This window comes from Rhagoletis pomonella, unplaced genomic scaffold (assembly GCF_013731165.1).
Source record: "Rhagoletis pomonella isolate Grant_MI unplaced genomic scaffold, Rhpom_1.0 Rhpom_scaffold_03658, whole genome shotgun sequence".
Classification (NCBI taxonomy): Eukaryota; Metazoa; Arthropoda; class Insecta; order Diptera; family Tephritidae; genus Rhagoletis; species Rhagoletis pomonella.
This window is the reverse complement of record NW_023462210.1, coordinates 3517-20443: the sequence shown is the minus strand read 5'-3', so window position 1 is coordinate 20443 and position 16927 is coordinate 3517. Positions and strand designations below refer to the sequence as shown.

Genomic DNA, 16927 nt, shown 5'->3' with positions numbered 1-16927 from the left:
AACTAAAAGTTTCTAAGCAGTTTTTCTAAGCTGCTTTGATAAATGAACGAGTTCCATTTACCATGGTTGGTGTTCGTGTGTGTCAATTCGCATTGTGTGCGTTGAAAAGTGAATTTGCTTGGAGGAATTATAATGAAATACATAGGTATGCAGTGTGTGTGTGTGTGTGTGTGTGTATTTTAGAGCTGGAACTTTAAACATTTTAGTCTTATTACTTTATTTTTGGTCTGGCATTAATAAGACATTTGTGCAACTTAAAAGCTGGACGTCAAGTCAAGCAGAACACACACGCGCACACATGTATTTCATGTATTTAGGATCTAACATTCGAACATGACAGTTACATCAGCAACAACAATAGTAAAAATAAAAACAACCAACATGGCAACAACCTTTTCACAACGGCATGAGCAACATTGAGAACAACAATACCCAAACTTATTTAGTTGATACAGTGGCAACAATGGCAACACAAACACATGTAAGTATGTATATAAGTATGTGTGTATATTTGAACAAGTGAACATTGCCGTTCAACCAGCAAATAGTCCACTGGAGAGCTCTGCTGAGGAAATTACATGTTTGTGCCACCAATCAAAATGGCTGGCAATGTCATGTTGTAAAACGGCTAAAGAACATATGAAATGCATTCTGAATTGGACGAACGCTTGCCAGTTTCCCAGTTTGTCGGTTGGGCTGCTGAGAAGTCTTACTTCAGCCATCCGTGCGCTTGCAGCGGCATGCGGACAGAAGCTGGGACAGAAACTTGATGTACATTGTTGACAACAAAGGTTGTCATAGATGTCATCGTTAACATTATGCTTTGTTGTTGTTGTTGTTGTTGTTCCTACTGTTGTTAGCATGTACTTACATACATATGTATGTATGCATGTGTGTAGTTTTAAATTGCTATATGTGATATAGAATTTATTGTTGTTGGTTTTAATTTTCGCGCACATTCACAGTTACGAACTGCATTTATTTTCAAATACATACATTAGGGTGCATCGCCAAAAAAGTTGCGGTTTTTTTCACCGAAGATATAAAATTTCTTCCTTTTTAAAATTTCCGCCAAAATATTTCGGAAAAATATTAATATTTACATGACCGGAACCGATCTGAAAACACCTCCAAAAATCTTATAATGTAATTATTTTGATTCCGTTGATAAATTAAAAAAAAATCTGAAAGCAGGCCTTTTAGGCTTCAACTCTTCTATCATCTGAGGCAATATTTGGGGAAAACATATTTTTAAAAATTAATTTAATTCATAAAAAACTCGATTTATGAAGTATTTTCAAATCGGCCCCGCTCACGTACATTTTAATATATTTTCAGAATATTTTTTTTTGCAGAAGTCTTAAAATATAATTAACTTGATACTACTGATGGAAAAAGTTTTGGTGTTTTTTTTTGTATGGAGAGTGATGCGCCCTAATGTACATTCATATGTACATATCTATGTCATATTTCCCATAAGTGATTTTTCAATATATTTTTTTTGTGTTCTTTTGTTAACAATTTAAGCGACTGTCATGTTTCTGTCATACATACTCTACTACTCCACAATATAGTCCGTTTTTCAGTTCTTAATCTGATACTTGTGGTCTTCATAGAATTTTATTTCTATTTTATGTGATTTTCCACATACATATGTATTTTCTCTTGGTATTACATATATAAGGAAGGAAAAAAAATTAATAAATACATATGCAAAGAGAGTTTTGATAGCCGGTGTTGAAAAAATAATTTTTACAAACTTGTGTATTTATTTCAGAAAAAAATTATTTTTTGTCAAAAGCATTAAATTGACAAATTTAGGAGGACCATAAGCTTTATTTTTTTTAATTAACGAATTTAGTAAACCCCTCAGGGATTTTTTGCTTAAAATTCACTTAACATTAATAATTTGTAATAGAATTATAATCTGCAAATATTACTTCTTTTTTTGAAACAGTCCTCAACTCCTTAAACACTGTTCGTAATATTAGATTCCGTGTACACTAGACCGTGTAGGAAAAAAAAAGTTTACCGTACATCTCTGATTCTAAAGCAGTGGTGGGCAGCACATGCATAACTCCATAAGCTAGTGAGGGAATAGTACAGTTCAGTTTTGCAATACACGGCTGTAGTTTAAATTTAGTTTAAACGCTCGAGTTAGTTGGTTTAAACTAAGGTTAGCCAATCAAATGACAGCCAGTTGTACAACATAAACGCAGTTTACGTAATCTATGTTTAAACTGGCACTGAAAACCTGCCCTTAAAAGCATATATTTAATACTTTAAAAATAAATTTAACTTAATTACATTCTCTGATGTGCATACAAGTATATGTATATACAGTGTTTTTACCTGTTCGAACGCAATCCTCTGTTAAGCAAATATTCTGCTGAAGAGTTTTTGCACCTGCAAAAGAGAAAGGAATAAGTGAGATTGTTTAACTACTTGTCGCTCAATTTTAAAATATAAAAAATAAAATAAATTTTGCTAATACATATTTATATGTATTTACTTATAAGTAGAAGTAAAGAAACCTTTGCCAAAGCAAATAACTGCAATGTACATTAGCAGGAAATGGATTTTATGGAAAACGGCTTTTTTTCTGTCTGTCTGTATGTTTGTACGCCCATCACTCGAAAACTAAAGCGAGGAACTGAATGCTAGAAGTCTAACTTTAAATATAGAAACGATGCATTCCGAAACGTCAAAATACAAAGCATCAGTCTCTTTTATTTCTCAACCGCACTTGAAGAAAAAGTCTAGCTTGCGCCACTTAGTAGAAAACTAGCAACTAACCGTGGTGGCACAGGTTTAGAAATAGGAGAGACTTATGCTTTGTTTTTTTACGCTTTGGAATGCACCCAAACAAAAAAAAAAAATTGGAGAGTTGCCACCTGTAGGAAAATTGCAGTTTGGGTAAATTGATAAGATAAAGTAAATATAAATAATATGTCAAAAGAAAAAGATTTAAGCACGCTTAAATCCGAAAATATTTTTGTGCAGGGCTGCCACCTGTTTGCAAATTTTAATTTAATTTAATTGATGAGATAAATTAAATATTGCAATACGGGTATCAAAGTAAAGGGTTTAGGAAAGTTTACTGCCGAAAATATTTTTTAGGAGGGGCCTACAGTTTACGCCGACTCCGAACGGCGATTGTATATTTAAGAGAATCACACGTTTGCATTTTATCATCCAAATACCATGTACTAACCCCTTTGCTAGTACGAAGTATGAATGGATGTATATGGCAACTCTTCGCCACTTTTAATAAATAGCATATGCCAGGTGAAAACCCGTAACATTAAGGGTTTTAACCATACTTTAAGAACCTGTGATACACTAATAGTCCAGAAGCTATTCCGCAATAAAAGGCTAGGCAATTAAGGTGCCGCAGTCCCAAGAAAAATACCAGACAATCTAGGATTTAAAATTTAAGTATGTATAGGCAATTGGAGTTTTTAAGCAATTTTCTTAAATCCTTATGGAAATGTATTGGATGTAAAAACATTAATACTGTTACACACTTAAACGTTTAGCGCAGACACTCAATGGACGCGAACATGCAAATGCACTTCTGCCTGCAGAAATACTCTCGACTTTCATGTATTTAGTACGAGTACGTATCATCATCGGCTTATAGCCATTCCATAGTCCATTTATGGCGCTGGCGGTGAGTGACACACAAAATGTAAACGAGATTTTAACACTTTCTGCACGATTGACAGAACCCTGTCGTTGATGAAGAGGCAGCAGGTGGAAACCGATAGCACTCGTCAGTGGCGGCAAGCACCCCAAAGGCTTGTTCGTCAGAGTATCGGCCAAGCCCTTCAAATTCGCTTATCTGCCACACAATAAGTGGCGCGCATTCACTTGCACTGATTCTGCAGAAACCACACACACACACACATTCGCACACAACTTTGCATGTGAAGCGTAAAGCAGTGTCAGCAGCAATAAAAAGTTGGAATGCTATCCCAGCCAGCATTTTCAATCACAAGCAACTTGAAATCGAGTATTCTTAGCGTGCAACTAATCTCGGAAGTGCTTTCTAGCGAGTCGTTTAGCGACGGCGAGCGCGTCCAAACGATTATAAAGCGAACCGCCGCAGTGATTCGAAAACGACATTTATCCTATATAGAAAAGAAAGCATCCTGTTTTTTGTGGTCGTTTGATACCACTATGTTTGATTGCTTACAAGGTTTCTGTAATTGCTTGGAATTGAAAGAATCAGAAAAGTTTCGCTCTTTCATCGCGTACAAGAATTTCTCTTAAACATTCGTCCATCCGACTCGATATGGCTGTAATAATAATAGATTGGCGCTTCCACGATGTGTTAGTGTTTGGCCGAGCTTCTACTCCGATTTGTGGCGTGCGCCTTGATGTTGTTACGCAAAGGGGAGGGACCTCCAGTACTCCTGCTGATTCTGAACGGCAATTGTATTTTATATGAGAAGCTGTTTTTCACGGCAAAGGTTTGTCAATGCCTGCTGAGCAGGGGCGACCGCTGTTAGGAAAACGCTTTCTACATTTTTTTTTTGCGATGTTGCTTTGACCAGGGCTTGAACCGAGGCCCTGCGGAGAGATAGCGCGCACTGCCAATCCCTACACCAAAGCGGTAATGCCGAATAGACATCCAAATGATGGCTGGGACAATAGATAACTCTTACACACTAGTGTATGTACATATTTATGTACATATCTATGGATGTATATTTTGTATAAACTGGGGCTAGTAAACGTTAAGTTAATTGAAATGTTCATCGTCTATAGCCCCTCGTGCAACTCACTTTACCTTATTCGTTTTTTTTTTTTCAGTGGATAAGGAATTGTTGTGAACGTTGTTGCTCAATTGAAAATCGATACCTCGCTACGAAGATTCGCCACAACGCTCTAATGGACATTGACATGATTACAAGTGTATCTGCGAGCTCAAACATTCATACATACATACGTACATACATATGTATGTATGTATGCATAAATATGTGTCACGGTCTGGTCGGTATATCTCACCTATGTATGTATAGGGCTCACCGGATGCGGGAGTAGGATATTGGGTATGAGTGGTTTGCGTGTCGAAGTGAGTGAGTGAGTGATTAGCTTTGGTGGTATCGATGAGCAGCATGACAAAGTCGCAATAGTTAGTGGCGAGTGCGGGGCTGCGCGGACATGTCAGGCATTAAAAACAAATTAACTTCGTTTAACTCGCTTGAGCGTTAGCTTGGTGTGTATTTAATTGTGATGAAGCGCAGATGGCTTTCCACAGTTTGCACTGCAAACGCAATATACAACATACATATGTAAGTATTAAGGTACATGCATACAAACGCAATTGTAGACACATGTGCAAACATACATATATGGTATATCCCTAGAATTTTTGATTTTGGTGGTCAAGTCGCTATATCTGTTGGGTATTTTTCAATAGAAAATACATATATTATAATAAGATTTTTATAAGCTTCCCCTCCGTTTTTTTTGCGCACAGTACAGCGCCTCCATATACTGAATCGGCAAAATTAGGGGAGTTATGGCAGAAAAAAAATGAAATTTGGTGTGCTGCTTTAGAATATATAAATTACGAAAAAATCGAAGTTTCGGCAATATCGGTGAAAGGATATGACTACCTCCCATACATCCTTAATTTTAAAAGCTTAATTAAAGCTACTATTATAAGCAGAATAAAGCGAAAATTTGTAGCTCTCTGTGAAAAATTCATTTTGCTCGGCGTAAGGACTTGAGTACCTCCCATATATCCTTTTTCTGAAAAAATTGATTTTAGTTACATTTGTGATTAGATTAGAAAACTAATAATAACTTATAAAGTTAAACTTTTCAACTCTTTGGCAAATTTTGTTTCATTTGGTATCAGGTAATGACTAGATACCTCCCTTACGATTTTAGTTATTGAAAAAATTTATAATTTAATATTTTCTTCAAAAAGGGTCAAAAATATAAAACTTTTGTAAATTTGCTCAATCAATTTACAAATGTTGGCTTTTAAAATGTATATCTCAATTTCTACAAATCCAAAATTGGGTTTTTTTTTGTAGACCTAAGCGATGATAGTTACGGATCCGACAATAAGAACAAATGAGCCATTGAATCTCTCGTCGTGTTTCTTTTATGGAAAAATCGCACATTCCTTATATTTTTATGACAGGCTTCTAAGATTTCTTCGGACAAACACAATAGAATAAAATAATAAAGCTTTTTAAAGCTTTGATTGTATTTTCGAAATCGACGACCCAAATTCGCCGGTGTAGAAATTCTCAGTTATTTAGCTTCAACGGTTGATTTTTTGTACTGAAAGGGTTAAGAAAAAAAAATTCCGCTGGCACACTTATTTATCGATAGGTGGATGGTGTTTTATACTACAAAATTATATTATTCCACACTTTTAAATGTGTTCATAAATTTGGTAAGTGTGCAAATGAAGTTTAAACTAGTTGTTAAGCCGAAAGTTTTCAAAGGTCATAATTTTAAGAACACACACAGGATCACAAAAAAAAATCGATGAAAAGTTATTTTGACAAGACCAGGTGTTTGATATGATCACTTTAGCATTTTTTTTCTAACCTCAAACAACATGACAAACTTTATTTGGCAGACAAAATTTTTCAAATATTGATGGATTTAATTTATTTAGGAATTTTTATGAGATTTTCAAAATTCAAAATGTTGGATCCAACATTTTCTTATGTTCAAAGAATAAGGTGAAATCTGTTTGATGAGTGTGCCCGTATACTTTAACGTGATACTTCTACTTATAGGTCCAATACCGTATTCCTCAAACTAAAACTAGTAAAACTGTCAAAAAATAAAAATTCGCTCAGAGCGAGAGAGTAACAGTACGGGATGATAACTTCTCACAACTGCTACATAACCTCCAAATTTTTATTGTAAATTGTTGCTTATTTTGTATGCACATTCAGGTCACACATCTGCAAGTGCACCTTTCTCTTGTTTACAATTTGGTTGTCAAACATACTACATCTGCTCTCTGTTTTGTTCTCTCAATTGTCAGAGAACCGAGTAGGGTATCGATTTCCACTTAAATCTGACTAATTCTGGCCATTTCTGACTAGAGGGTAATTATTATTTTATATGTAGATATATACCTTGGATCGTATCTTGGATTTATACGGGTTTCGCTAAACAATAAACTAGTACCAGGTTGACCGAGCTTTGCCCGGAGTGCATATACTTTTTAAAGTTTTCAAGGTATTGATATCAAATACTGGTCATTTGGATAGCTTTAAAAAATATTTTTGAAAAAAATAAAAATTGGATTTCGATATCTATTAAGCAAATTTCTTACTCTAAAATTTAGATGGCAACCATATTGCCGAAATACGCTGGAATGAGTAGTATATATCTTGAGCATACATACATGTACTGTGTATACATAAAAAAATGCCGATTGAAATTAACAAAATTAAAATTTGAATTACATAGAAGCATGGCAGCCCTGATCAAAAATATTTTCTAATAAAAGTCCTCAACAATACCTTTCATTTGATATCCATATTGCGATGTTTTAGATAAATTTTGTAGAATCGAAAATAAGTGGCATCCTTACACTACTATCCTAAGGCACACTATTTGTATATAGGAAAAACATTGTTTAAGAACCTTCTCTTGATACCCATGAATATAATATTTTACCTTTTTTTCTAAATAAAAAATTAAATAAATATACGATTCCAAATAGGTGGCAACCCTATTATTAAAATTTTTGAATTAGGGATCTTTAAAATACCTTCCATTTGATGCGAATACTTTGATGTTTTAATTAATTTGTAACTAATTTCGAATAGGTGGCAACTTTATACGAGTCTTCTCGGAGATAATGCCTATTCAGATAACCTCAAAATCCAAAAAATTATCTGTGTACAAAATTTCATCAAAATCGTTAGAGCCGTTTCCGAGAACACTATGGATATATATATATATATATACAAGAATTGCTCGTTTAATGTAATAAGATATTTTTACAAACAAATAGTTACAATAAAAAATTAAATAGTCAAATCTTGTCAATATGTAAATATTTTTGCATTATCTTCCTTAAAGATATTTAAATAAATTATATAAATATAAGTGTGCAAACGTTCGTATGCAAATGCATTCACTTAATAGGTTTTCGTGTATTTACTTATATTTAAACGTATATGTACACATGTATGTACATATATTTTAACGTTTATAATAGATTGCAAAAGAACCCATGAGTGGCATAAAGGAAATGGAATTGCTGATGTTTTCCCCACCGACAAGGCATTTAGTGTTTACAAGCAGCGGCCCAATAGGAAGCAATAAGTGGAGAATTTTGATAGAGGTACATATATACAATTTCATATACTTATGTACGGGTATATACATATAAGCGAAAATCATACTTTCATAAAAAATTTTAAAGTTAAGTATGTTATAAAAATTTAATGCAGAATGCTTTGGTAAAAAATCACAATAAAATATGTATTTATTAAAGAATTAGTTATTAGAAAAAAAATATTAAATATGCAAGTACACGAAATGCAAAGAATTATAAAAAATCAGGAATCCTTTGTTATCCTACTCGCCTTAAGGAAGGAGTCATCCTAATTATGAAGAGTGAAAACACATTGTCAAATGGGATTAAAAAGCGGTTTATCGATTGATTTTGATCAGGATAGGTCTTTAGTCGCGTACATGCGCTACTAAATCGGCTATCTGTCAGCTTTTGTCAAAATGTGTCGCCAAATTTTAGGCGTCAAAATATGAAATGATGAAAACCAGTCTTAAGAATTGTCTACTTGGCATTTTGCCTACCTGTTGGGCGCTCTTAATAACAACGCCTGTTGAATGTGTCGTCAACGCCACGGGGCTAACACAAACGTGGCAAAAGGAGAAGCGACGACAATACGAGTGTAATGAAAAGAAGTGCGGATATTAAAGTGGTACGCTCGAATTGGTTGTGCAGTTGAATGGGTACCACAGACGCGCCCGTTTGTTTAGACGACTGGTTGGTTGATGGTCGTTTGCTTGGTTAGTTGGTTAGTTTGTTGGTTGGCTGTTAGTGGTTTGATGTGATAAACACATTTCAAATAGTACATATAATAATGAAATTGTCTCGAATGGGATGAAATAGAACGGTAAAGAATGCAATTACATACAACAAATTGAAACGTTTTTCGTTTTTATTGATCACTGACCCAGTTACCACTACAACACCTATGTATGTATGTATGTATGTATGTATGTATATTAATATCACTCCATATACTTATTGAAATTGCACAATTTAATGGTTTTAAAGTGCATGAATAAATTATAGAAAAGTTATAAAAACTTTTACGATGACACAATAATTTACTTAGAATGACTCTTGTGGGGGGAATTTAAATAGCACATTCTTCCATTCGTACCTGTGTGTATATTTATTCTTGCAAATGAACACACATACTCATATTCACTTCTATTTTAAGCTATATGTATTTAGCTAAATTTTTTTAATTTGTTGTGAACTTTTTTATAAAGCTTAATTAAAGCTAGGCTCCCACTATCGGCGCAAATAACACAATATGTATGTACCGATTTTCATCGCGCTTGATTGGTAGATAGACATTTGGTAAATTTGAACAAATAATATGCGATGATAATCGGTACAACGAGATCGTGGTTGATTATTTGTTCGCACTATCGGTACATGAAATGCGCCAAAAATTGGTCCATTGCGATGATAATGGATCTTAGATTAAAGCGCCCCAAAAAAAAACCTAAGAATTATTTCCCTAGCTTGAAAAATTGCTGTCAATCCTCTTGAAGAAATAAATATACGAGCATTTTTTTTTCTTGAGAGCTGCATACTGGTATAAGAAATTTTGATATAAGGCAATTTCTTTTCGATTTCTTGTGCGTCGTTTTATATGAATTTTTCGGTTTTCTTGAGAGCTGCAGACAGCGCCGTAAGAAAATTTGACAGAAGAAAATTTCTTTTCCATTTCTTGAACATCCTTTTATTTGAATTTAACGTTTTTCTCAAGAGCCGTTTACTGGACTGAAGTAGTAAAACAACTATTCTTTGTATATCTTTACCTGATGGTCGAAAACCCATATACCACGCATACCAGGGTAGTTCTTAAAACATCAATTACATGGAGCAACCCTTTATTTGGTTCTATGTACAAAATAAAAACATCTACGAAAATTTCACAATTAAAAGGAATTTCAGAGACCGCTACGAGGGTTTAAGATAAATATTGACTTTGACCAGCGAGTTTATAAACAATTATGAATAACTCAGCAATATGTCTAATTTATCAAATTCTAACTGCCATACCTAAACAAAAGCGTTGGGTGGAGCGGTTTCTGACGCCTAGCGTTAGCGCCGAAGTGCCATACCTAAACAAAAGCGTCAACGCTACATCAAATGCAGATATAACGCCAACAATAAGCATAGGTTTGTTTGTGTGTAACACGAAAATGATAGTTTCGCCGTTTTCCGCTGCCAACTTCAATACCTAACGCTCTGTCAAAATTGGATTTTCCAACCGCTCAGCGTTGACGGCGCGTTGTTTCGGTATGCTTCATACAAATTGTATGAGCATGAGAATTTTTTGACATCCAGACAACGCTGACGCTTTTGTTTAGGTATGTCAGTAAGCCATTCGAAAATTTCCATTTACCAAAAAAAAAATAAGTTTTTCTGCACACGGGTTAATCCTATAAAGAGGAGGGCCTTTACTGTGATTTCGCAGTAAATTACAAACAAAATATCGTTTCAGCTTTTTTGCTGGAAAGCAAATACGAGTATAACTTTAGTACATATATAGCTTTTTACTTACCTCCGTATTCAGTATCCAATCTACTGCTGTCAACGCTTACTTCCGTGTCAGCGGTGGGCAACGAGTGACAACGATAGCTGCCAGCAAAATAGATCGCCAATGCACCGATCGCAGCGCCGAGCACCATGAAAGCTGCAGCTAAGATGAGCAAGCGCCGTCTTTGTGTCGGCTCCTTCATCAGCCAATCGCTATGCTGATGCATGGGTGTTGTGGTGCTTTGGTAGGGCGAGGGTGCGTTCCGCTGAAGTGTAGTGCGCGTTGCACCGGTACCGCTGTTGATGCTCACACCAACTCCTCCAACACCACCGCCGCCACCGCCGCCACCACTGTCAGCGCCTAAATACACCACTGTGGGCAATTTGACATGCGGTCCATTGTTCGCTGCGCTGTTGTTTAAATTATTGCTATTCTGTTGTAGGTTAGACAATTTGTCATCTATAAGCGTAGTGGTGGCGATGTCGCCGCTGTCGCTGAGCAGCGGCGAAACGGCAGTTGTTGCCCCGCCGTCCTCCATTGTTGCACCGCTGCTTACGCCAAAGATATGCGGTGTGCGTAGATAACCATTATTCAACAATTTATTCGTTTCGGGCATAACAGCTACCTACTATCAGTGGGTGTGGTTTTGCAAGCGACGACTGGCGTGAGTAAACTTTTGATTCGAATATTAACTTTTTTTTTGGAAATTAAACTTCTGCTTTCTAGTCTGAATTGCTTTGCGCTTTAGCAGCTGCTGTCATTGGTAATTGGTATTCGACGTTTTATCACTAACTGGTTTCAAATTTCTGCAGATGTCTGGTATTCGTAATTAATTGTTCAAATTATATTTTGATTTATTAAAAATACACACAACACGTGCAGATATACATGTGTATGTATGTACATACCCTGCAGGGAAACCGCGGACTAGTGAATCAAATTTCTAGTTCCGTAATAGGTCTTTATCGCCAAAAAGGAACTAGTCCGCTATGAACTAGATCCCCACCAGTCCAAAATCGACGAAAAGTGGTACTTTTAAAATACTAATTTTTTCAGTTTTTTTCACTAGAAATCGATATTTAAAGTGACGAAAGGGATGCAGAATGAACTAGATCTTATTTGACGAATTTAGAACAAGTTCGGAACTATCGAATAAGGGATGCAGCGGGGGGCTTGTTTACTTTACATAGATACGTGTTCGGCGGCTTTTTCGTTCAAATACGCTTCTATTCTGTGCTTCGCAAATGCTTTTTCATAACTTGGTAATACAAAACTAAAATTTGTGTTAACATTTCAACATCTTGGGACCCTCTGGAATCTAAGAAATAACAGCGAGCACCTCTGCAAACTAAGCTACAGCTAAAGGTATGTAAACGTACATTTCTTAAAATCATTCAAACAAATTTAATTTCAAATTGGAAACACATTTCTTCCAAAATAACTTAAAATCGCACACACGGAAGAACCAAAAAGATTGAGAAATCATGATACTTTTTTCTTTCGTCTGTCAGTTTTAGAACTGGTTCGGAACTATAGAATTTATGACTAGTTCGGAACTATCGAAAAAGGGATGCAGCGGGGGGCAATTGACACTTCCTAGGACATCGCCATGTTAAATTGGCTAGTTGCTTGCATGCAAAAAAGATTTATCACGAACCAGTACTGGGTCTAAATGTACTAGAAGCGCACCAGTTCAGAACCAGAGATTTTCCCCACAGGCTACATATGTGTGTATGTACGAATGTATTTATATTTCTATTCATATTACCGCGTCTAATTCTGTTATGTACATATGTATGTACGTATGTAAGTAGTTATGTATTTATTTTTGGTCATTACTTGTATATATGTATGTAGAGTTTATTTGCCTTTGGTTATCATTTCACTTAGTTTTATTACCTGTGTAAAAAAAAGTCCGTCTACACCCTTGAGAAGGAAATTTTTTTTTGTCGTTTCTCATTTTTCGTCATATCGGCGTTTACAGTGGGGCCTTATCGATGACTGACTCCATGCACATATGTAACGTTGTGTCGGTAACGATGTTTAACTGGGGATTAGTGTTAATCAGAGATGATGAAAGCGGCTCTGAGAGTTCATAGATGTTTCTTTGATTCAAATTCTAATTGCCTTCACTGCCAGAACTACAAATTTATGGATTTGTATGTCTAACGGACCTTACTGTACGTTAATGATGTCAGACGTCAAATTGCTAATTTATATATATATTTTTTTTTTGGAGAGTTATTTCTTTACAACGGATAGTAAAACTCCGTTTGTAGGCTCACTTATCCATGTCTCACTGTAATTTCTTAATGATTAATGAGAAAGGCGGTCAGTCAGTATGAGCTCATTTATAATTATTTTAATTGATAAGGCTTGACGAACAGAGTGTAATTAAAAAATATTTATTACCTTTAAACGTTTTTAGTCATAAAAATTTATATTGAACACTGAATATTAAATTAGTAAAGATGAGACAAAATTTTACAGGCGCGCGGTTAAACACCAAATATCTTCCCGCTTTTATGGAGCCTAAACTATTTGTAGCTGCGCTTGCGCTGTCAAGCTAATACTGACGAAACTTAACTTTAGTGGGCAAATACCCTCGGGGAACCTGGTCCGACTAGGTCAAATATAACGTGGTTGGGTGCTCATCTTCAGAGAAAACTACTAAGTATTAGAGACTGGCCGTCTAACGCCATGGAAATCATCCTTAATCTTCTCCTTACTCGGTACAGAAATCATATTGGCGCTTTACAAAACTATCTACGGTCGGGTCAAAACTAAACCAAAGAGTGGGAAGTGGTGTCTACTCGAAATGATTATTTCTAAAACTGAGTTTTCTACTACCAATCCACTGCGGCATATTTCAAGAGGAATTGACAGTCTTGAAGGAAGCCTTGCGGTAGCTGATCATCTCAGATTTGAGTTTGCAGGCAGTAACTATTAGGAAAACTATGTCGCCATTAGATCCTTCGAAAGCTCTGCAACCTCGTCGAAAACTGCAAGGCAACAAAGGTAATTTGGGTGCCAGGTCATAAAGATAATTTAGATAACTGCGAAGCGAGCAAACTTGCAAGGCCAAGTATCTACTTATCGATTGTAAGCTTTACTCAAGATGCGGGTGCAAATAAAAAGGACGACAAATAAAAGATGGGTCGTTGAACCAACGTATGAAGTGGAACGGCAAATTTAATCCAGGCAAATAGGCGAAATACTACTGTCGCAGCTAATTTAGGGAGCTGTGTCCTCACCAGTACTTTTTCGTTTGTCTGTTGGACCTCTAAGCTCTACGAAAATATGAGAACTTGAACTAACTGGCTTTATTTCTAGGTTAACGGTAAATACTGTACAGTTTGGTACAGTTTTTTGATTGATATCTAGTGAGTCATCTCATCGCATAGGGCACAATTGACCTGCCAGGACGCAGTCCATACCCCTTTTTCAAATAGCTAGCAATCCATTGTGTGATGCAGTTCTTTGATAGCATTTTTTTTCAGCTACTGACTAATTGCCAAGTATAATATTCCGTTCTAAAATTGGAAGGTATTCGCTCGCTATTACCCATTTTTCTAGAGTGAGCAACGCTTTCTGGGCTGTTTTGGGCACCCGCGGGATCCCGGTGGCTCGTGTGGAACAAACCTTTTATTGGCTTAAACCGCTAATTAGAAGCAAGTTTTTTGTTAATGGTGAATGTTGCTCGAAACGTTAATTTTTACTGCAATCACTTTAACGATGCTTCATCGCCTCCGTTTAATTTGTATGCGTTTTTGACGAATAGCTGCATTAGTTATTATTCGAAGCGTCTGATTGCAACGTTTCGGTCAGGGTCGACGTGTCTGTGCCAGCGTAGAACTTTATTGCTGTTTTGAGTGGAGCATAGACACCTTAAAACTTATACATACATACATACATACGTGCATCAAAATATGCGTTAAATTGGCAAAAAAAAAACAAAAAACAAACTGCGTTACAATTCAAAATCGACTTCTGATCGAATTAACTGTCACGCAAATTTGTGTACATTGAATAAAACAAAATAATTACATATGCATGTACATACATTAGGGTGCTCCAAAAATGTATGTGAAAAAGAAAAATTGGTTTACGGAAAATATACGCCTATTTCTTTTGAAATAAAAAAAATATTCAGAAGTCACTCAAAGCGCTCAAAGTTTTCCATGCAATATACTACAAAAAACAAATTTTCTTAGAATTATTGAAAACCAATATTTTTTCACTTTTCTTCAGAAGATTTTGAGTAATAACACCCAATTGTTTATTCAACGATTTTTTATTATTTCTTTTTTTTTTGACCACCCTAATGTACTATATACATATGTGTATAGGCGTTTCAGAACTTGTTTAGAGCGGCAAAATACGTATACCGGCTGGTTTTGGCTGCCGTGGTTACCTACCAGTGGACGCGTTTTTGCCTTAATTCCCAGCGCCTTTAATCTTTGCATTTGTACGATAAACTTGCAATTTAATACCAAAACAAAAAAACAAGGGAGATACGTCAAAGTAGCCGCAGACTAGCCGTGGTGGCTTCAATGAATATTTTGAAACGGGATTGACGCGATCGTTCAATAAACTACGGACGTAATTGGCACATACAAACACATCTAGAAAAGTAGATACAGAGTCTTTCGACTGATTCCTTTCGATTTAGCTGGGTGCAAAGAATAAATCTCCAATAACGCTTGCTAAATAATGCAATAAAGTTTTTTTGCGTTTCTCTTCAAATCACACTGGTTTATAACCTTTGTATTTTTTTTTTTAATTTGCGCGCATATTTTTTTTTTTTTTTTTTAATTAAGCATTTGTTTCGTTTAGTTTGAATTTCGCCTAAGCTTAGATTCTGAAAGTTGTTTATTAATAAACTGATTTGCTTGCTTAGTAGTTTTGTGTATTTCTAGCTCGGCACTTAAAATCCTTTTCACATCAACACTTGAAGTTACTAACAAACTTCGCATACATTTTTTATTGAGTTAGTTGCTAATAGACAGCGCAGAACACACTCAATTGTTAATTAAAATACTACAATGTTTTTCGCTACCACTTCTCGTTGTGCCTTGCCTTGGTTCTTAACTTTACTGTACTGCACTCGCGTGGCGCTGTGTTGTGACTGAGCGCTAGCATGGCATATCCTTAGCTTTTAAATTGAAATTGCTGAGAGCTTTTTTGAGACGCGTGTAAGCCATATGGAGCCATTAAAATAACAGTCGCCACAGAAGTAGAAACAGCAGCAGAAGCAACAGTAACAGCAATGACAATGATAATGGCAAATATATACAGTGACTCAAACAAATGACCACGTGTTGATTTTCTTCAAAATGTTTTTCCAGCTAAACTTTTTTTTTTCTTTTATATATACATAAAAATATCGTCTAAGCTTTAACCAAAACCGTTTAAATCACAGTTACAAACTTTATACAAAATTTACGAAAATTCAAAAAATTTTCATCAAAATTTCAAATTTTTATTCGGAATTTTTAAGGAAATTTTTGGGTATGCAGTTTTATAGCCCATAAAATTTTAGTCTAATGTAGTGTAAGTTTCAAACCGATAATCGCGTTGGTTTTTGAGAATTTTTTTTTTTTTGGTGACGGATTTTTGTAAGTATGAATTTCTTATGAAATAAAACCGTCATCAACAAAATTTCAAATTATCAACTCAAGTTTTTGTAAAATGCGCTTGTTATATTGAAAAACCCGAAAAAGTCGCTACCAAAAAAACAAAAAACCTCAAAAATCAACGCGAATTTTTGGCCGTTTAAAATTGTATGCGCTAAAAAAGTGCATGCCCAAAAATTTTCTAAAAATTCAGAATAAAAAAGTGAAATTTTGATGAAAATTTGTTGAATTTGCCTAAATTTTGTATAAAGTTTGTGGCTGTGATTTACACGGTTTTAGTTAAAAGTTAAGCTGGAAAAATATTAGGAATATTAAAAAAAAAACGACACGTGGTCATTTGTGTGAGTCACTGTACATATGTACATAAATGCATACGCAGCCACATACAGCCATACACACTCAGACATGCACACATTCAGCACACAATGTTAAAAAGTGGCAAGTGGAATTGGCAGCGTAAGTGGCAGCAAGCAAAGCAAAGTC

The 16927-nt window shown here is 35.4% G+C and overlaps 1 protein-coding gene across 1 annotated transcript; it reads right to left on the bottom strand.

Annotated features, from left to right (window-relative positions):
* Positions 1 to 10832: 10832 nt before the first annotated feature.
* LOC118754298 (neprilysin-1-like) lies at positions 10833 to 15925 on the bottom strand (the record flags this gene model as incomplete). Its single annotated transcript, XM_036489177.1, has 2 exons — positions 15868 to 15925; positions 10833 to 11624 (listed from the first exon to the last, which is right to left on the bottom strand). A coding segment is annotated over exon 2 (592 nt), but the record flags the coding sequence as incomplete, so codon positions are not given.
* Between the last annotated feature and the right edge of the window lie 1002 nt (positions 15926 to 16927).